This window comes from Papio anubis, chromosome 18 (assembly GCF_008728515.1).
Source record: "Papio anubis isolate 15944 chromosome 18, Panubis1.0, whole genome shotgun sequence".
NCBI lineage: Eukaryota > Metazoa > Chordata > Mammalia > Primates > Cercopithecidae > Papio > Papio anubis.
The window spans coordinates 43,187,638-43,209,946 of NC_044993.1; the positions used below are offsets into that span (position 1 = coordinate 43,187,638).

General features: G+C 38.3%; 1 protein-coding gene across 5 annotated transcripts in view; it reads left to right on the forward strand.

Moving 5' to 3' along the window:
- Window positions 1-22,309, forward strand: part of VPS35 (VPS35 retromer complex component) — a 30,651-nt gene that overhangs the window by 5,687 nt on the left and 2,655 nt on the right. For 4 of the 5 annotated variants that reach the window (XM_031658271.1, XM_031658268.1, XM_031658267.1 and 1 more), the window contains exons 2-15: window positions 511-609; window positions 1,951-2,047; window positions 2,631-2,754; window positions 3,257-3,439; window positions 4,942-5,155; window positions 6,701-6,784; window positions 7,399-7,508; window positions 9,712-9,808; window positions 9,910-10,058; window positions 11,897-12,104; window positions 12,510-12,665; window positions 15,272-15,394; window positions 21,029-21,208; window positions 21,700-21,939. In XM_031658271.1, the coding sequence (XP_031514131.1) occupies window positions 595-609; window positions 1,951-2,047; window positions 2,631-2,754; window positions 3,257-3,439; window positions 4,942-5,155; window positions 6,701-6,784; window positions 7,399-7,508; window positions 9,712-9,808; window positions 9,910-10,058; window positions 11,897-12,104; window positions 12,510-12,665; window positions 15,272-15,394; window positions 21,029-21,208; window positions 21,700-21,939 (1,980 nt within the window). In that variant the 5' untranslated portion in view covers window positions 511-594. The remainder of the gene's footprint in view (window positions 1-510; window positions 610-1,950; window positions 2,048-2,630; window positions 2,755-3,256; window positions 3,440-4,941; window positions 5,156-6,700; window positions 6,785-7,398; window positions 7,509-9,711; window positions 9,809-9,909; window positions 10,059-11,896; window positions 12,105-12,509; window positions 12,666-15,271; window positions 15,395-21,028; window positions 21,209-21,699; window positions 21,940-22,309) is intronic. The other variant, XM_031658269.1, reaches the window with a different exon arrangement.

Here is a 22,309-nt window from a genome sequence, read left to right on the forward strand (position 1 = left end):
GTTAACTTCAGTGATGGGGCATGGCTCTGTGTGCAGCAGCTGTTAATAATTGGTAAATGGGCCAGGCGCGGTGGCTCATGCCTATAATCCCAGAACTTTGGGAGGTCGAGGCAGGCGGATCACGAGGTCAGGAGATCGAGACCATCCTGGCTAACATGGTGAAACCCCATCTCTACTAAAAATACAAAAAAAATTAGCCGGGCATGGTGGTGGCCGCCTGTAGTCCCAGCTACTCGGGAGGCTGAGGCAAGAGAATGGCTTGAACCTGGGAGGTGGAGCTTGCAGTGAGCCAAGATCGCACCACTGCACTCCAGCCTGGGCATAGAGCGAGACTCCGTCTCAAAAAAAAAACAAACAAAAAACAAAATAATTGGTAAATGGGTCTGAGGTATAGAGCTGGATTGATCCTTTTGTGACAGTCTTGGAGAAGGACTATGGCTAGAACTATAGAAATAACATATTTACTAGAAGAATGTGCTCGAGACATCAGTGGAATTTTTTATTTTTCAGCCTACAACACAGCAGTCCCCTCAGGATGAGCAGGAAAAGCTCTTGGATGAAGCCATACAGGCTGTAAAGGTCCAGTCATTCCAAATGAAGAGATGCCTGGTAAGAATGGAAATGTGGGAGGCACAGTTGGAGTTCGTGTGTTCCTAAGGAAGCATGTGCAGTGTTTTCTAGAGTTAGGTGGCACAACTGTTTCTGGTAAATCTAATCTTCACTGTCCACCAGCATCTATCTTCAGTCTCATCTTCCTCAAGCACTGTGTGGAGCAATTTCAACAAAGAGGCCCTGCTTACTCACATGTATATTTTTGGTTTGGGATTGTCTGTCTTCCCTACTAGAATACATGCTTATAAGAGCAAGAGGCTTTTCCTTTTATTTACGCATTACTGTAATATTACCACACCAGTGTCTGACCAGAATTACTAGCCTCCTTGGTTCTATACCTCGGACCTGAGGAGTACTTAACGTATAACAGGTACTCTGTAAATGTTTGTTGAATGAATGAATTTAAATGCTTTGCATTTGAATTATTCAGCTTTTTTTCTAAATATCTTGAAAACTTTAATTTCTTTCCTGAATAGATATATTTATTATAGAAGATAGCTTAAAAATTATACTTACACTTATTTATATATTTTCATATTCTAAAAGATAAAGTAAGAGATAATCTGTGTAGATACTGTAGATTCTCTGGATTAAAAGATAAGGAATTGAGCCAAATTGGTTGGTACTTCAAGCTATAAATTACTGTGATGAAGATGATGCTGTCTTACCTTTGTAAAATGTCTTACTATGTTTTCCAAAGCACAGTAATATGCTCTTGTATCTTTTATTGGTTTCATTCCCAACAAGTTGGGAATGAAAAATAAATATCTTGGAATGGAGAAGATGGTTTTGCTATTGCTTGTTTCTTCCACTTCCTGGGTATGGATAGTGTTTCCTCTGTCTCAAGGAATTGCTTGCATTTCTGAGTTAAGTGGAACATATGGGCATTGTAAGGGTTTGAAATATGTAAGAAGAAAGCAAACTTACATGAATAGTTATTTCAGACAGCTCTGAAGAGTCTTTAACCCATGACAAAGCCATGTCAGGATAGTATCTTCCTTCGCCTGAATCAGTATGCCAGTTCTTTTAATTGCAGGTAAAATGTGATGAATGGAGCTAGTTTCCTAGTCTCTATAGATTGAAAAGATTAACATTCTATCAAGAAGCTTGCTGTCTTAGCTATGTGAACTGTACTAAGTATCATGAATCTTTTTCTTTTTCAGTAGGGACGGCAAAGTGAACTGATCTAAGTTGATTTTTTTATGTGATTAAAAATCATTTAAGTGCTGTACACTTTTAAAACTATGTAACAAGTCCTTGATGTAAGGAGTTTGTACAACCAAGATAAATGTTTATTTAAATTAAGCATTCTCATCTATTCTCTTGGTATTTCTGTAGGACAAAAACAAGCTTATGGATGCTCTAAAACATGCTTCTAATATGCTTGGTGAACTCCGGACTTCTATGTTATCACCAAAGAGCTACTATGAACTTTGTATCTTTTGAATGTTGAAGACATTTGGACCATACCTTTTTCTTGATAAGGATAATTTTGTTTGTTCTTTATGAAGTTTGTCTGGAGTTACTTCCTTATCTGAGTCACATGGCATTCCTCCATGCAGATGTGCTAAGTGAGAAAAACACTTGGAGAGTACTCCTTTCCTATGCCTCAATGTCTTTAAGTGTGTTGTTGGTGCATCTCAATTTTCAGACCCTTCATGAGGATATTCAGGCTATGACGCAGTTGGTTCTTTAATACTTAGATATTATTACGCAGCAGCCTCAAATGGACAGGAATTTTAATCATTTGCCATTTCAAAACCCATTAACAGTCTGACAGGTAACCGTTATATTTACTGCTTTGCTTCACCACACATGCTTTAAAACCCTTATTTTAAAGTAAGAAAAGCCCAACTAAAATTCTGCCTTCACTTGAACACTCTCTTAAAAGACTAAAACTTAAGATACCTGCCCAGTAGTTAATAATGACTCCACCAAGTTTCAATGACTCCACCAAGTTTCAAAGTTTTGCTTAGGTTGGCTTATCTTTATTTTTAGTCCTTAATCATAATTAAAAGATATGGCCATTTCTGATGAACTGCACTACTTGGAGGTCTACCTGACAGATGAGTTTGCTAAAGGAAGGAAAGTGGCAGATCTCTATGAACTTGTACAGTATGCTGGAAACATTATCCCAAGGCTGTAAGTAATAACAAATCAGAGGACTTTTGTGTCTGTATTTCCCACTTTATGTTATGTCCTTTATGATTATCAGCTTAAGAAAAAGTTTTAAGGGTAATTTCTTAACAAATAGAGATTAACATTTTGGTAGATACTCTCTTATTTGTTTTTAGAGTAACTAGATTTACGTTTTATGTAGATATTTGAGGAATTTTAGAAATAGAAAAAATGTACATGCTTGCTATTTTGTTTAATGTCTTGACTGTTAGAAAAATTAATATAATTGTTCTCTTCCTAATATGTTTAAAGGTAATATCTATGTTGTGTATGTACAGTATAAGTGTGTGTGTGTATGTATTTTTAGAGATCAGTGGTTATATTTTAAATCAGATATTTTCCTTGTCATGCAGGAGAAAACAACATGGTTCCTATCTTTATTTAATATTTTGTTCAATGTGTTTGGAAATAAGTTCTTGATTTGAATATTTTATTTATAATCAGCATTTCTTCATTCTTCTCCTAGTTACCTTTTGATCACAGTTGGAGTTGTATATGTCAAGTCATTTCCTCAGTCCAGGAAGGATATTTTGAAAGATTTGGTAGAAATGTGCCGTGGTGTGCAGCATCCCTTGAGGGGTCTGTTTCTTCGAAATTACCTTCTTCAGTGTACCAGAAATATCTTACCTGATGAAGGAGAGCCAACAGAGTAAGTGACTTACTTTCTTGATTTTGTTGCAGCATTTTTTTCATTGTAGAATGTGTAAAAGCGTGGAAACATGTACAGAAAGTAGGTATGAATAATTCTTCCACCCAGTCAGCCATTTAGGTAGCATTTGTATAGAGATTTCCTTTGTAATATAGAACTCCTCAGTATATGTAGCATGCTCTACAATGTCCTCTTATGCAAATTTTATCTTTGGATTTTTAGGACCTGCTTTTTTCAGTTAATGTAATTGAGCATTTTTGCACTACATTAAATATTCTTTGAAAATACAATTTTTTTAAGAGGGTTATATTTGGAAATTGAATTTGTAATGAAATAATAAAGTGTGAGCCCGCTGGATTTCATAATTGTTCCTTTAATGTCTATCAGTTTTTATAATTTATAGACTGCTAGTTACCTTGGAATATAAGTGATTTGAGTTATCTGTTACAAGTTACCTATTAACTCCAGAAGAGAAATAATAAAAGCCATTCAGAGACACTCATTTCTCTTGTGTAATCAGTATTCTAGCATCAAAGTCTACTGTACTTTTATCCCACAGCAGGGGCAGATGGTCAGCCAACTGTGGTCTTCAGTGGGGTAAGCTGTTCACATGACAGGTCCTCAGATTAAAGAACTTCATTCCTTTTTTAAAAAGTTTATTCATTTATTTTCTTTTTTTAATTTTTAATCTTTTTCCAGTTTGCTCCAACAGATTTTGTTTTTTTTAAAAAAAATCATTTATTTCTGAGATGTACAATTCAATGGTTTTTAATATATCTGCATCAATTTCTTTTTAAACAGTACAGAAAAGATAAAAAATTAACAGTGTAGAGAAATCGATGAAGTTATTTGCTTTATTATGTTTTGACTATCCATTTTGAGCATTTAATTAGGCAATCAATAAAAATTTTTGAAAGCTGCCGAAGTCTCCATCCTAGGAGACGTAGAAAAATAAAGCAGGAAATCCATGGTCTCTTCCCTCACAAAACTTACATTCCAGTTAAAAACAAAATATTCAACAGTAAAATGATGTAGTTAGCAATACACCATAAGTGTTGAAATTTTTAGCGTTTTGTTTTTGGTTTTGGTTTATAGGGGTGAGGTCTCATTATGTTGCCCAGGCAGGTTTTAAACTCCTGGCCTAAAGCGATCTTCCTGCTTTGGTCTCCCAAAGCACTGGATTACAGACATGAGCCACCATGTCCATCCTTCTAGCCTTTTGAATTAAGGAATTTGCCATAAGAGCAAGTCCAGTTGGCCCAACTCCAGATACAGAGTTGGGGAAAGTAATTTGCCCTTTAAATTTATAGTGTCCTTTCCATGGTACTTTTTACCCTAGAGTCTGTTCCCTTTGAAATTTAACACTAAGCCAATGAAGTTGAAAGTGATTTTTTATAAAGCATTCGTGTACTACAGAGATAAGTAGGAAATGCACAAAGGAGAGGGATAGTAGTAAGTTGGTTCTGTAAATACTGTGTAAAGACTTTTCTGTTTCTTTGCAGCGAAGAAACAACTGGTGACATCAGTGATTCCATGGATTTTGTACTACTCAACTTTGCAGAAATGAACAAACTCTGGGTGCGAATGCAGCATCAGGGACATAGCCGAGATAGAGAAAAAAGAGAACGAGAAAGACAAGAACTGAGAATTTTAGTGGGAACAAATTTGGTGCGCCTCAGTCAGTTGGAAGGTGTAAATGTGGAACGTTACAAACAGGTTTATATCTTTTTGTTACCTCTTCTTATGTTCTGAGATAAAATGAAATCTGATTTTTAAAATTAGAATATTTTTGTTACGTAATAGTACATTGAAAAACATCTTAAAATGGCTTTTATTGAAGAAGACTTAAATGGAAAGATATATATGCAATGTTTGTGGATTGGAAGACTTAATATTGTCAAGATAGCATTAAAAAAAATTGATCTATAGATCCAATGTAATCTCAGACAAAATCCCAGCAGACTTTTGTAGAAATTAAGAAGCTGATTCTGAAGTTTATATGAGGAAACAAAGAACCTGGAACAGCTACAACAAATCTGAAAAGGAAGAACAAGTTGAAAGACCCAGACTATCTGAATTCATGATTTACTCTAAAGCTACAGTGAGAGCCTGTGTGGTATTGGTGAAAAGGATAGACACACAAATCAATGGAGGAGAATAAAACAGGGAATGGCAAACTTTACCTGTGAGGGACCAAATAATAAATGGTTTTTGGCTTTGCAAGACGTATGCCTTACAACAAGCTTATCCAACCTGCGGCCCAGGGCAGCTTGGAACGTGGCCCAACACAAGTTTGTAAACTTTAAAACATGAGATTTTTTGCTTTTTTTTTTTTTTTTAAAGCTCATCTTCTGTTATTAGTGTATTTTATGTGTGGCCCAAGACAATTCTTCTAATTCTTCTTCAAACCAAACGATTGGACACCCCTGGTCTACAACTACTAACACTGCAGATATGGTGCAAAAGCAGCCACAGACAATATGGAAGTGAACGGGCATGGCTGTGTTCCAGTAAAACTTTATTTGTAAAAACAAGCAGCAGCTCAGTTTACCGATCTCTCACTAGACAATCCAAAATAGACCCAGATATTTATGATCAGTTATTTTTGATAAAAGTACACAGGCAACCTTTTCAGCAAGTGATTCTGGAACAATTTGATGTTTATATGCAAACAACAAAAAACCCTGAACCTTGACCCTCATCCCTTATACCATGTAGAAAAAACACAAAATCTATCAGAGACCTAAATATAGAACCTAAAACTGTTAGAAGAAAACACAGAGGAAATCTTTATGACCTAGGATTAGACAAAGATTTCTGAGGATGCACAAGCACAAGCCATGAAGAAAAAAGCTCACTTTTGAGAGGCAAAGGCAGATGGATCACTTGAGTCCAGGAGTTCGAGACAAGCCTGAGCACCATAGAGAGACCCCATCTCTACAAAAATTACCAAAATTAGCTGGGCATGGCGGAATGTACCTGTAGTCCCAGCTACTCAGGAGGCTTGAGGTGGGAGGATGGCTTGAGCCCAGGAGGTGGACGTTGCATCGAGTGGAGATTTTGCCACTGCACTCCAGCCTGGGCAACAGAACAAGACCTTGTCTCAAAAAGAAAATAGCTTTTAAAGATTAGAAGTGAAGTCTTGATGAGAAAAATCTCAAATATGATTTTCAAGTTAGTAGTTCAAATGTGTTGCTAGAGGAATAGCTTAAGAGTTTGAAAACAGATTTTAACCCTTATGTGTGTTTTTTTCTCTTTTAGATTGTTTTGACTGGCATATTGGAGCAAGTTGTAAACTGTAGGGATGCTTTGGCTCAAGAATATCTCATGGAGTGTATTATTCAGGTAGGTGGGAACACGTCATTTTTTAAAAATGACCTATTTTATCTTTCGTTAAGTTTGTTTTGAAAAAATTTTGAAGGAATAGGAAATAAGCTTTCCTGAATAAAGAATTTTCCTTGATGGGTGTGGTGACTCACACCTGTAATCCCAGCACTTTCTGAGTTCAAGGTGGGAGGATCTCTTGAGGCCAGGAGTTCAAAACCAGCCTGGGCAACATAGCAAGATGCCATTTCTATAAAAACTTAAAATAATTAAAAAAAATTTTTTTTTCATGTAATCTTGCTTCTTCTAAAAATAATTTAAAAACAGGGATTTTCTGTTTCCGACTTATAACTTGTTCTTTGCATCAATGTGGTTTGTTTTCCTCCAAACTGTAGGAATGAGTCATCTGAGTTTTCTTGGTCTCTGTAGCTAGCTTTAGTTTAATTGTAGGTGCACTTTGTTTATTGGAATATTTCTGTCTGAGCTTATGTTTAGTAGAGAGGTTCAGAAGTAATGTGTTCAAATTTAGTTGTATAAGATTACAGTGTTTTTTTCCCCACAAATGTGAACTTTACCATATGAGTTCAGAATATTATGTGAAATACTTTTACTTGTATTGATCATTTGATTTTCAGGTTTTCCCTGATGAATTTCACCTCCAGACTTTGAATCCTTTTCTTCGGGCCTGTGCTGAGTTACACCAGAATGTAAATGTGAAAAACATAATCATTGCTTTAATTGATAGGTAAGACCTTCCAACACTGGAGGATACATGCTCGGACTTGACAATAATGAATTTTAAACATTTTTTGAATTATTTGTGTCTGTTACATCTTTATCATACCAATGATCTTAATTTAATTATACTATAAATAGTGTAGCTTTGTGAGTATGAGTACTAGGTACTTGCCTTGGTTAGACACGAAAGAGGCTTAACTTAAATGTGCAGGAGACATGAAGATAAGATGTTTATTCTATGTGTTTAATTGACATTTAAAGGCGTTGTGCAGACTTTTTTTTTAAATTGTACAAATCCAGAGATCATATTGAAGAACAAAATTTGTTTTTTACTGTGATGTAAGTATCTTGCAGTGGGAACTCATTTGGTTTAGAGTAGCCATAAGATACAGATGATTGGAAATGTTCAAGTAATCACTCTATCATCAGGTTTTCTTTTTTTTTTTTTTTTTGAGACGGAGTCTCTCTCTCTGTCTCCCAGGCTGGAGTGCAGTGGCCAGATCTCAGCTCACTGCATGCTCCGCCTCCCAGGTTCACGCCATTCTCCTGCCTCAGCCTCCCGAGTAGCTGGGACTACAGGCGCCCGCCACCTTGCCCAGCTAGTTTTCTGTATTTTTTAGTAGAGATGGGGTTTCACCATGTTAGCCAGGATGGTCTCCATCTCCTGACCTCGTGATCCACCTGTCTTGGCCTCCCAAAATGCTGGGATTACAGGCTTGAGCCACCGCGCCCGGCCCACATTTTCTTAAAGAAAAAATTTTAAGTATCAAATATGTTTAGTACATCCACTTTAAGTTTTATTTTCTTAGTTTTTTTTTTTTTTTAGACAGAGTCCCACTCCGTCACCCAAGCTAGAGTGCAGTGGTGCTATCTTGGCTCACTGCAACTTCCAACTCCTGGGTTCAAGGGGTTCTAGTGTCTCAGCTTCCCGAGTAGCTGGGATTACAGACATGCACCACCATGCCTGGCTAATTTTTGTATTTTTAGTAGACACAGGGTTTTGCCAGGTTGGCCAGGCTGGTCTCAAACTCCTGAGCTCAAATGATCAGCCTGCCTCCGCTTCCTGAAGTGCTGGGATTACAGATGTGAGCCACTGTGTTTGGCCAATGGGTGACTTTTTTGCAGCCATGTTGTGTAGTAGTACAGAATGTCTGTCCCACTACTTGTAAGCATTGTCATGAAACCAGAAACCTAAGTGAAGATTTATTTCTGCAGATACCTTTTGTATGTTTTTTGAAAAACTAAGTTATTCATTTTAAAGTCTGAGAATTCAGATTACAAAATTTTCCAAATTATCAGCTCAATCCTGGGCAGCAAAAACTCCATACTGATTGGGCCCCCTCTTAAAGGAAGCTAGTAACTGGATTTTCCTGTGTTGCCTGTAATGTCACTTACCCATCTCTATCAGTAGTGATGCTTCTGGGCATAACAAAATGTGGATGTAGTTGTGACTGTGACAAACAGATAATGATAATGAAACAGACATTATTTTGAGTAATTTAAGATGAGGGAAATAAAAGTTAATTTTATGAATTTTAGACTTAGTTGTATTTCAAACTTTAGTAAAAATGCAGTATCTTAAAATAGTCTATGTACTTTTATTTTTTAAAGATTATTTATTTGAATCATGGTTGTTGAATACATTTGTCACTTTAATGCATTTCTGTCCATATCTACTTAATTATGCTTCAAAGAGTTTGAGAGAATTATCTTGTTGAAAATCTACTTAGTATAGTATGAAATAAGAATGCTGAAGAAAAAAGGTTGCACTGGCAAAACTGTTTAGTTAAAAATGAATTGAGGAGGCCGGGTGCAGTGGCTCACATCTGTAATCCCAGCACTTTGGGAGGCCAAGGAGGGAGGCTTGCTGGAGTCCAGGTTAGTACCACCCTGGGCAACATGGTGAAACCCTATCACTACAGAAAGCACAAAAATTAGCTGGGCGTGGTTGCACATGCTGTTAGCCCCAGCTACTCAGGAGGCCTAGGTGGGAGGAGGATAGCTTGAGCCCAGCAGGTGGAGGTTTCATTGAGCTGAGAGTACACAACTGCACTCCAGCCTAGCCGACAGAGTGAGACTCTGTCTAAAAAAACAAGCCTTTTGGGCTCATACAAAATATAGAAAAGCAATAAAGAATAAGATGTCATCCATGATCTCACTACCCAAACCCTGTATCTTTTAAAATAAAGGGGTTTTGTTTTTTTTTTTAGATTAGCTTTATTTGCTCACCGTGAAGATGGACCTGGAATCCCAGCAGATATTAAACTTTTTGATATATTTTCACAGCAGGTGGCTACAGTGATACAGGTTTGTGTAGCATTTCTTCTAAGTTCTCAAAATTTTGAAACTTCTCTGCCTTCCTTTTACAATTGTTTAAAATAAATTGTATGGTTTTCTAAACATTCCAGTCTAGACAAGACATGCCTTCAGAGGATGTTGTATCTTTACAAGTCTCTCTCATTAATCTTGCCATGAAATGTTACCCTGATCGTGTGGACTATGTTGATAAAGTTCTAGAAACAACAGTGGAGATATTCAATAAGCTCAACCTTGAACAGTAAGTCAGTTACATTTTTGTAAAAATCCTCATAAAGACACTTTTTTCCTAGATTTGATTTTCTTTCTCAATTGTTTTTTGAAATGCTGGCATTTGTTTTGTTTTAATCATGCATTAAGATTGTCATGCTTAGCACTACTAGGGGCAGAAAGTGGTGACCAATTACTTGGTTGTGTATATTAATGAAATTGTGGTACCTATGGACCATAGGCAGTCTTCAGGGACCAGTGACTCCAATTTGGATCCCTTTCTGTGTATCAGGGGCATCCAGTCTTTTGGCTTCCCTGGGCCACATTGGAAGAAACATTTTCTTGGGTCTCACATAAAATACACTATCACTAACAATAGCTGATGAGCTTTAAAAAAAGTTGCAAAAAACTGATAATGTTTTAAGAAGGCTTACAAATTTGTGTTGGGCTGCATTCAAAGCCATGCTGGGCTGCATGCAGCCTGTGGGCTGCGGGTTGGAGGAGCTTGCTGTATGTGAATGAGTTCCTAAACTGGTAAGGAAACTTTCTCAGGCAGTATTTATTTCCATAAGAGGTGTTTTCCTACGAATGAGCACATGGTGAAAAATGAAGGGTGTATGTATATTTAAGGTGCAGAATTAAATTGGTTTAAATATCTTTTCTATTTTGAGCTTTGATTTTGATACCTTCAAGGAAGTATGAACAGTCCTGTTTCCAACTTGAAGCCTCCTCAGCTGTTCTGTCCTAGACCTGTGGCGTCCTGTAGTGGCCACTGTGGGCAGCTCGGATCCTGTTACCTTCCCCCGCAGTTCCCTTCCTGCCCCATTCCCCACTGCTCTGGACTTGGTTCAAGCCAGGCCTGCCTCCCCTGCCCATATTCTTGAGAATTTTACCTCATGTCATGTTCCTCCTTTCTATCTCCCTTCTAGTGGTTTACCTGCGTCAAGAAAATTTACTCTTTTTTTCCTCTGTTTGTGTTACCCTTTTTCTTTTGGTCATTTTGGTTTTGTGTGTGTGCGAACGGAAAACAAGTTCAGATATGGAATAAGTATGAGCGAAAATTAAATGATGTGCCAGGTGTGGTGGCTTGCACCTGTCATCCCAGCTATTCAGGAGGCTGAATTGGGAGAATCACTTGAGCCCAGGAGTTTGAGAACAGCCTGGGCAACAGAGCGAGACCCTGTCTCTAATAAAAAATAAAATTAAAAATTAAAAAAATTTAAATAAAAAAACTAAATGATGTATCTATGTCTTTCTCCCCAAGTGAATTTTAAAGTAAAAATAGACAAAATCATTGGAAATAACAACCTCTAAAGAGGTTGTAATAAATACCCCAATATGCCTCAGTATCTACAGAATGCTTTTACTAACCACTACCTAAGTCAGTCAGCCTGCTTTTCCTTAATCACCAACATCTAATGCAGAAGAAATAGTTTATATATTTTTTTATTGTGTCAAATTGCTGGTTTTGCATGGATTTTTTTTCCTATTTATTTTCATCGTGAATATACAATACTTGTTGGCTGCCCCCTGGGAACCAAACTACCACTTAAAATACTTCCCTTAGAAATGTCATCGAATTCTAGACAGTCATCTTAACTCCAGCTATACCATCTGTTCATGAGTTGGAAACTGTTTCTAGTTTTGTATCAACAGAAAAATAATAGATGAATATATATATTTATGTTTAGATAGGCATTTTTTATCCTCTTGAAAGGAGGTTGTTACAGTCTTCTGTGGTGGTATGATTCACCTGACCCATTTCTTTTAATGTGTAATGAAAAATTTCAAATTCTTACAGAACAAGTGCTATTTGTGTATAGAGAAAGTTAATTTTGTTCATTAAGACTTCTGTTTTTCTTTTTGTAGTATTGCTACCAGTAGTGCAGTTTCAAAGGAACTCACCAGACTTTTGAAAATACCAGTTGACACTTACAACAATATTTTAACAGTCTTGAAATTAAAACATTTTCACCCACTCTTTGAGTACTTTGACTATGAGTCCAGAAAGAGCATGAGTTGTTATGTGCTTAGTAATGTTCTGGATTATAACACAGAAATTGTCTCTCAAGAGCAGGTAAGAGAATACCTCCATGCTATTTTAGGGCAACAGTGTTACAATTTTAGACTATGGACCTAGATACCTGAGATGGGAGGGGAGGGTAATTCAATACTAAAGAAAATGTACAAGTAACTTATTCATTATATAAATTAGAAAATTGGAGATGTATAAAGAATCATAAAACATTTATAATTCCACCAGATAGAGAATAACCACTGTTAATTAACATTTTGTGCATATCTTTCCAGACTTTTGTCTGTATATGTGTGTATGACATACATGTGTATCGACTTTCTAACCAAAAAAAGGAATATCTTGTTGATACTGTATTGTAATTTTATAACTAGAAACACTTTTGACAGTGGCTTTATATGCCAATGGTTTCACGTCAGTGGGTTTCTTGTGCCTCACATGTTACAGGTGGATTCCATCATGAATTTGGTATCCACATTGATTCAAGATCAGCCAGATCAGCCTGTAGAGGACCCTGATCCAGAAGACTTTGCTGATGAGCAGAGCCTTGTGGGCCGCTTCATTCATCTGCTGCGCTCTGAGGACCCTGACCAGCAGTACTTGGTATGAGTTTACTCTTAGTATATCCCTGTATCAGCTCCTAGTGAAATCACATGTTGAAGTGCTTAAAATGGTTTAATTCACCTTCTGGTCTTAGACGGTTTTGAAGGAATTGCAACTGAATCAAAAATTGACTTGAACCCGGGAGGCGGAGGTTGCAGTGAGCTGAGATTGCGCCACTGCACTCCAGTCTGGGCAGCAGAGCGAGACTCTGTCTCAAAAAAAAAAAAAGAGATTCATAGCATCTGTGGGCTTTTACTTTATATATAAACATAATTGTAAACTTCTGGAGCATGTGAGTAACAATTCAGTTGCTCTGATTTCTTTTGAAGACTATCTGAGAATTACAAAAAAGTCTCTTATTTTACTTGAGTGCCCATAATTATTCCATGTTGATTTTTTTCTGAACTATGTATTGCTTATAATAAACTTTATAAGAAATACAATTCTTACATTTAATTTTACTTTTCCAAATTTGCAAGTATAAATTATATTTGTCACATTGAAAATGTGCGTTTTTGTTTTTTGATGAGAGGTTTTAAAATTCATTTTGCCTTTTTCTTGACTTTTTTTTTTCTGATGAAGAACAATCACATGAGGTTCTCTTTATTATTAGTCCACAGGGAAACTTTGTGAAATGGATAAAGCATGTTGCCTGAGTAGGGGTATCAGTGATCGATACTAGATAGAGAATTTATTTTAGTGAAGGGTTAGCACGGTTGGCTGCTTAATTATTGTTTGGGCAAAGTAGTTTAACCATTCTTGGATGCATAAGGCTGTTAGGCTGCTATGATGAAAAAGACATTTGCTTGAGGATGTCCTGACTGTTTTATCTCTTTCTGTTGACTTTCTTCATTGTAGTTGACACTCCTGTACTTCTTCATAATCAGTGTGAAATAAGAGGCTGACTGCTGTTGATAGTGTGATGGTCTTTGTCTTGGCTTAGTGGCAAACATTCCAGGACTGTGGTATTGTGCTCTGTGAGCTATGTCATCTGTACAGAGTGACTGAGTATTTTAACTGTTTCCCTTAAGTTTCTGTGTGAGATTGTGTGTGTCTGTGTGTTTTCATTTTCTATTGCATACCAAATGTAGTAGTTAGAAAGTATGCCTTCCTGCTGGGCATGGTGGCTCGCACCTATAATCCTAGCACTTTAGGAGACTGAGGTGAATGGATCACCTGAGATCTGGAGTTCAAGACCAGCGTGGCCAACACAGTGAAACCCCATCTCTACTAAAAATACAAAAAACTAGCCAGGCATGGTGGTAGGCACCTGTAATCCCACCTGCTTGGGAGACTGAGGCAGGAGAATCACTTGAACCTGGGAGGTGGAGGTTGCAGTGAGTGGATATCACGCCATTGCACTCCAGCCTGGGCAACAAGAGTGAAACTCTGTCTCAAAAAAAAGTATGCCTTCTGCATGTGGCTGATTGGTTATTCCCATGTATAACGATCTTTAATAATAGGGTCATTAGCTCTGACTGCCCGAGGGAAAATGCATTCTCTTATTCATCTGCCATATCAGGAATTTCACAAAATCTGAATGTCATTGTGTCACACATATTAAAAACATTTTATAAACTCTTTTTCTTGTAATTTTTCTGAATTGGCTATATGTTGTACCATTTCAGAAAAAAAATCCAAGAAAAACACAGAATTCATGGAATATTTCACAAGTAGCTCTTTTAAAGTATATAAGCCTTTTCAGTCTTAATATTTTTTGGAATGAGGAGGTATGATGTACCAGTAATATGCATATAGTTGTTTTGTATCATAGTAATAGTTAATATTACTGAGCGTATGCCTTGTGCTAAGTAGTGGTGAAACCTCACGTGTCACTTGATCTTCCCAACAACCCTAGGAGTTTACAGAAACTTGTGGCTAAGAGAAGGTAAATAATTTGCCCAAAGCCACACATGTAACAAGTATTAGGATTTACTTTTAAATGTGAGTCTCTGAGTGTCTTCACAGCCTTCTTTTTTTCTCTTTTTTTTTTGAGATGGAATCTTGCTCTGTCACCCAGGCTGGAGTGCAGTGGCATGATCCCAGCCTACTGCAACCTCCATCTCCTGGGTTCAAGCAATTCTCCTGCCTCAGCCTCCCGAGTAGCTGAGATTACAGGTGTACGCCACCATGCCCAGCTAATTTTTGTATTTTCAGTAGAGACGGGGTTTACCTATGTTGGCCAGGTTGGTCTCGAACTACTGACCTCAAGTTATCTGTCCACCTTTGGCCTCCCAAAGTGCTGGGATTACACACATGAGTCACCACATCTGGCCAGAGCCTACATTCTTTATCAATGCAGCATACTTTGCATGTGTGTATATGAAAATATATTTAAATATATCTTTGCTTCTAACTCACTACCTTGGGCAGGTTATACAACCTCTCTGAAACTCATACTTCCCCATTTGTGAAATGGAATTGTATCTGTCTCTGAATTGTTGTGATAACTTGAGGAGATAAGAAATATATAAATTGCCTACCATAAACTATGGTACATTGTATATATTCACAAAATGTTAGCAATGATGATTAGAGCCCACATTTATTTCACAAATGATTAATCATAGTTTGGAAATTTTTTTTCTTTAATGCTTTTGGGTCAGATTTTGAACACAGCACGAAAACATTTTGGAGCTGGTGGAAATCAGCGGATTCGCTTCACATTGCCACCATTGGTATTTGCAGCTTACCAGCTGGCTTTTCGATACAAAGAGAATTCTAAAGTGGTGAGTTTACTTTTAAGTATTTAGGCACTTTTTTCCTTTTTCATTACTCTGAGTGTGTGTGTGTTTGTTTTATGTTATTAAAAATTTCAAACATACAAAAATAGACAGTGGTATAATAAAATCCCATTTTTGGCAACTCTGTATTTGTTACTTATCCTGTGCTAAGTGTTCCTAATGGTGATGTTGGTGGATCACATACTAAATGAGGGATCACATAAAAAGCACTTAGAAATGCAAGATTAAAGCAGTGTGAATTTATGCTGAAACTGTTTCCTAAGTTCTAATTCAGGTTAGCTTTAAAACCTAAGGAGAGGGTCTAGCATTGCAGTCATTTCTCTCTAAAGGCATATAATTGCATAATATCATGAGTTGTGGGCAACTTTTTATGAGCTTTTTTCTTCCTCAAACCAGAATCATGGCTTGAGTCTTCACGGTGTAGTTTTGAAGAAAATACCTCAAGCTCATGTACCTGAAAGTTGGACAGTCAGGTTAATGTTAAGGAACAGCCTCAGTAACTTAATTTTGTTTGTTTGTTTTGAGATAGGGTCTCATTCTGTCCCCCAGCTGGAGTGCAGTGGCTCAGTCTTGGCTCACTGCAACCTCCACCTCCTGGGTTCAAGCGATTCTTGTGTGTCAGCCTTCTAAGTAGCTGGGATTACAGGTGTGCACCACCATGCTCAGCTAATTTTTGTATTTTTAGTAGAGACAGGGTCTTGCCATGTTGATCAGCTGGTCTCGAACTTGTGGCCTCAAGTGATCCTCCTGCCTCAGCCTCTCCAAGTGCTAGGATTGTAGGTGTGAGCCACCACACCCGGCCTCAGTAGGGACTTGATTTTCTCATAATAGAGAAAAAAGGATGTATTAAGTAGACCTACCAGCATGAAACAGCAACTTTTGGCCAATTTGTATTAGGCCAGCTTATCATTCACTCTTTACCAGCATTTACGGATAGAAATTTGTGAATATAACAATAAAAATAGCAACCAGCCTACATTAAAAAGCCATAGTAATTAAGACAGTGTGCCAATATGGTACTGGCGTAAAAACAGACACATAGACCAATGGAACAGAATAGAGAGTCTAGAAATAAACCCATACATGTGCAATAAACTAATCTTTGATAAGGACACCAAGAATACACAAAGGGGAAAAGGATGGTGTCTTCAATAAATAGTATTGGGAAAGTTGGATATCCACATGCAAAAGAATAGAATTGGACTCTCATCTTGTACCATATATAATAATGAACTCAAAATGGATTAAAGACCTGAAACCATAAAGCTCCTAGAAGAAAACATAGGGAAAAACCTCCTTGTCATTGGTCAGTGATTTTTTGGATGTGAAACCAAAAATCTAGGCAATCAAAGCAAAAATAAGCAAGTGGGAGTCTATTAAACTAAAAAGCTTCTGTACAACAAAGGAAACAATCAGCAGAGTGAAGAGACAGCCAATGGAATGGGGGAGAATATTTGCAAACTGTACATCTGAAAAGTGGTCAGTATCCAAAATATATATGGAATGCAACTCAGTAGCAAGCAAATGAATAACTTGATTTAAAAATGAGCAAAGGATCTGAATAGACATTTTTCCAAAGGAGACATACAGATGGCCAACTGGTATATGAACAGATGTTCGACATCATTTATCAGGAAAATGCAAATCAAAACCACTATGAGATATTACCGCATATCTGTCAGAATAACTGTTACCAAAAGGACAGAAAATCAAGTGTTGGCAAGGATGTAGAGAAATGGGAACCCTGTTTATTATTGATGGGAATATAAATTAGTATAGCCATTATGGAAAACGGTATGGAGGTTCCTCAAAAAACTGAAACTAGAACTACCATGTGACCCTGCAGTCCCACATCTGGTTATGTATTCAAAGGAAAGGAAATCAGTATCTCAAAGAGATACCTGCACTCCCATGTTCATTGCAGCATTATTCACAATGGCTGAGATACGGAAACAACCTTAGTGTCCATCGATAGATGAGTAAAGACATTGTGTTTTGTATATATGTGTGTGTATATACGTGTATGTGTGTGTGTATATATATATGTACATACATTCTCTACATAGTAGAATAATATTCGGCTATAGAAATGAAGAAAATCTTGCCATTTATGACAATAGGGATTAATCTGGAGGACATTATTCTAAGTGAAATAAGCCAAACACGGAAAGGCAAATATTGCATGACTTCACTTATATGTAGAATTGTTTTTTAAGTTGAATTCACCCAGCCTGGGTAACATAGCAAGACCCAATCTCTATTAAAAAATAAAAAGGCCGATTGTGGTGACTCACACCTGTAATCCCAGCACTTTGGGAGGGCGAGGCAGGCGGTTCACCTAAGGTCAGAGTTCGAGACCAGCCTGACCAACACGGAGAAACCCCGTCTCTACTAAAAATACAAAATTAGCTGGGCGTGGTGGCGCATGCCTATAGTCCCAGCTACTCGGGAGACTGAGGCAGGAGAATCACTTGAACCCGGGATGCAGAGGTTGCAGTGAGCCAAGATCACGCCATTGCACTTCAACCTGGGCAAGAGTGAAACTCCGTCTAAAAAAAAGAAAAGAAAATTTAAAAATTAGCCAGATGTGGTGGTACATGCCTGTAGTCCTACCTACTCAAGAGGCTAGGGCAGGGCTGGGTGTGGTGGCTCATACTTGTAATCCTAGCACTTTGGGAGGCCGAGGTGGGTGGATCATCTGAGATCAGGAGTTTGAGACCAGCCTGGCCAACGTGGTGAAACCCTGTCTCTAGTAAAAATGCAAAAATTAGCCAGGCGTGAGGGTACATGCCTGTTATCCCAGCTACTCGGGAAGCTGAGGCAGGAGAATAACTTGAACCCGGGAGGCAGAGGTTGCAGTAAGCCGAGATTGCGCCACTGCACTCCAGCCTGGGCGACAAAGTGAGACTCCATCTCAAAAATAAGAGGCTAGGGCAGGAGGACAGTTTGAGCCCAGAAGTTGGAGGCTGTAGTGAGTTACGATTATTCTTTTGCGCTCTAGCCTGGGCGACAGAGGGAGACCCAGTCAATAAAAAATGGTTGAACTTGTATAAGCAAAGACTAGAACACTAGTTGCCAAAGAATACAAACTTTCAGTTATAAGATGAAAAAATTCTGGGATCAAAATAATTTAGGGCAAATAAATAAAAGTAACTAGCCTTTACTTATTTACTAGCATTACTTACTGTGTTGCCATACACTGCGCCAAGGTCTATGACTGTCAATGTCACTTTTTTTTTTTTTTTTGGAGTCAAGGTCTTTGTCACCCAGACTGGGATACAGTGGTATGATTACAGCTCACTGCAGCTTTGAACTCTTAGGCTCAAGTGATCCTCCCACTTCGGCCTCCTGAGTAGCTGGGACTACAAGCATGTGCCACCACACTGGCTAATTTTTTATTTTTTGTAGAGACAGAGTCTCACTGTGTTGCCTAGACTGGTCTGAAACTCTTGGGCTCAAGTGATCCTCCTGACTCCTCGGCCTCCCAAAGTGTTGGGATTACAGGCATGAGCCACCATGCCCTGCCTGTTGCCATCTTTTAAAAATGAAAAGAACTGATTGCTTTAACAAGAAGAAATTTGGATAGTCAATCATGATAAAATATTTAACCTTGCTTGTAATTACAACAGCGAACCTTTTAAGAAATCAAATTGGCAAAGAGAAATGAAAAATAAGGTTTAGCAATGGCGATGGTGTGATGAAAATTCATTCTCATCTAATGTTGGCAGTGTGAATTACTGTAATACTTCTAGGAAGTTGGCAGTATGTAAGTAGGGTGTTAAAATATCCAATAATTTTACTCCAAGTGGAATTCCAAGAATTTATACTAAGGGAATAATTAGGGTCTCAATAAAGCTTAGTGTATATAGAACATTCATTGTAATATTAGAGATTATTTCTAAAAGGGAATAGTTAAATAAATTATGCCATAGCCAGTCTCTGTAATATTTTCTAGTCATTACAATGATTTTAAATTAGTATCGGGAAAATTGTTAGGATAAAATAAGTGAATGAAAAATTAGAGCTGGGCGCGGTGGCTCACGCCTGTAATCCCAGCGCTTTGGGAGGCCGAGGCAGGCGGATCACCTGAGGTCGGGAGTTTGAGATGAGCCTGACCAACATGGAGAAACCCCGTCTCTACTAAAAATACAAAATTAGCTGGGTGTGGTGGCACATGCCTGTAATCCCAGCTATTCGGTAGGCTGAGGCAGGAGAATCACTTGAACCTGGGAGGCGGAGGTTGTGGTGAGCTGAGATCGTGCCATCGCACTCCAGCCTGGGAAGCAAGAGTGAAACGTCGTCTCAAAAAAAAAAAAAAAGAAAAATTAGATACAAATTACTTGAATCGATTTTGTTTAACTCTCAAGTAAGAAAATAAGGGCTAGATGTGGTGGTTCAGGCCAGTAATCCTAGCACTTTGGGAGGCCGAGTTGGGTGGATCACTTGAGGTCAGCAGTTCAAGACTAGCCTGGCCAATAAGGTGAAGCCCCTTCTCTACTAAAAATATAAAAATTAGCGGGGGCGTGGTGGCACGCTTGTAATCCCAGCTACTCAGAAGGCTGAGGCAGAATAATGGCTTGAACCCAGGAGGCAGCGGTGGCAGTGAGCCGAGATCGTGCCAAAGAGAAAAAGGAAAACCACACACAAAAATTCCAGTTACATTTACGTAGAAAGAAAGGAAGACATTTAGCATCAGAATGTTACCAATGATCATCCCTGGATGGTAGATTTAGGGATGATGTGTGGATGATTTTGTGTATTTTTCTAATTTTCTCCAATTTTGGAATGTTACTTACGAATCAGAAAAAACAAATATCAGCCAGTTGTAATGGCTCATGCTTGTAATTCCAACACTTTGGGAGGCTGAGGCGGGAGGTTTGCTCGGGGCCAGTAGTTCAAGATCAGCCTGGGCAACAGAATGAGACTCTGTGTCTACAAAAAAAATAAAAATTAGCCAGGTGTGATGATGTGAGCCTGTAGTCCTAGCTATTCGGGAGTCTGAGGTGGGAGCATCACTTGAACCCGGGAGTTCAAGGCTGCAATGAGCTGTGATCACACACTGCACTCCAGCCTGGGTAACAGAGCTTAAAAAAAAAAAAAGGAAAGGAAAAACAGATTGGGTGCGGTGACTCATGCATGTGATCCTAGCACTTTGGGAGGCTGAGGTGGGCGGATCACTTGAGGTCAGGAGTTACCAGCCTGGCCAACTTGGTGAAACCCTGCCTCTACTAAAAATATAAAATTAGCTGGGCGTGGTGGCAAGCACTGTAATCCCAGCTACTCTGGAGGCTGAGGCAGGAGAATCACTTGAACCCAGGAGACGGAGGTTGTAGTGAGCTAAGATTGCGCCACTGCACTCTAGCCTGGGCAACAAGAGCAAAACTGTCTCAACGTTAACATTGCAAAGGCAGTTTAACTTCAAATGATGTTTTGAGAAGACATCCTGCTTGATTTACTTGTGTGCCCTATAACTGAAACAGAGAAGGAAAATGACAGGAAAACTGCGCTCAACTTACCGTGTTCACTATTTTGTTCTATTAAAAGTTTTAAATAAAATGGAATCATGGAACAAGTTAATTTTGAACTTAAGGTAACTTAAAATGTTTTTTCTTGTTTTAGGATGACAAATGGGAAAAGAAATGCCAGAAGATTTTTTCATTTGCCCACCAGACTATCAGTGCTTTGATCAAAGCAGAGCTGGCAGAATTGCCCTTAAGACTTTTTCTTCAAGGAGCACTAGCTGCTGGGGAAATTGGTTTTGAAAATCATGAAACAGTCGCATATGAATTCATGTCCCAGGTGATGATCTGTTCTTTCTGTGTTACGTCAGCTCTACTGAGTTCAGTTGCTTGTTTGCAGGCATGGTGGTAATGACATGAATTTACTCTTCTTTTACTGAATATGTAACTACCACCTTCCCACCATCATGGAACCTCTTAATATTATTGTCATAATTGACTGGTATTGATCATTTGCTGATGAAATCTAAGATTTCCAAGTGGGTCATGGTAAAAGTGTTCCATGGAACATGAAATTTGGGAAATGCATTCCATTCCCAAAATTCAGTTTGGGAACCCGGGTTAAACAAAGTTGAAAGAAGTTTCTTTATTGCAACCTTTTAGCATTTTTACCATCTCAGCTGTGTCCTGTGGCTCTCGAGAGGGTGCAGCATTTTCTGATTTGAAGGCTGCAGAAGTCTCAGGGTGGAGGTTCGGTGAGAAGTACTTTGGAAAATGCTCAACTAGAGGATGGTTGGTTCTTGAAAGTCCTTTCTGCTTTGTGTTCACTAGGCCTTTTCTCTGTATGAAGATGAAATCAGCGATTCCAAAGCACAGTTAGCTGCCATCACCTTGATCATTGGCACTTTTGAAAGGATGAAGTGCTTCAGTGAAGAGAATCACGAACCTCTGAGGACTCAGTGTGCCCTTGCTGCATCCAAACTTCTGAAGAAACCCGATCAGGGCCGAGCTGTGAGCACCTGTGCACATCTCTTCTGGTCTGGCAGAAACACGGACAAAAATGGGGAGGAGGTAAGTTCATTCCTGACTGCATGATAGCAGACAGGATCGATAACAGGGATCGGTTGCCATGGCCTTGTGTTCTGGAGGTGAAACATTTGGGGAGCTTGGAAATCTGATGAAGAGAATTGCTTTGTTTTGTTAAAAAAGAGTCTCATCCTGTAGTGAAGCCTCTGCTTTGAGGATATTGTAACATAGCAAGTTGAAACCACTACCTGTTTTTAAAAAAATACAGCTGTATACTTCAAAAGAAGAAGGAGAATGAAAAGGATTTAAATTTGTTGTGTCCCTTTAGAACACGAAAGAGCACGGTAGTGTTGTGTTTCTTTGTATGAAAACAGGACATTTCGTTAATCTCTTCACTGTCCCCCTGCCCTTTTAT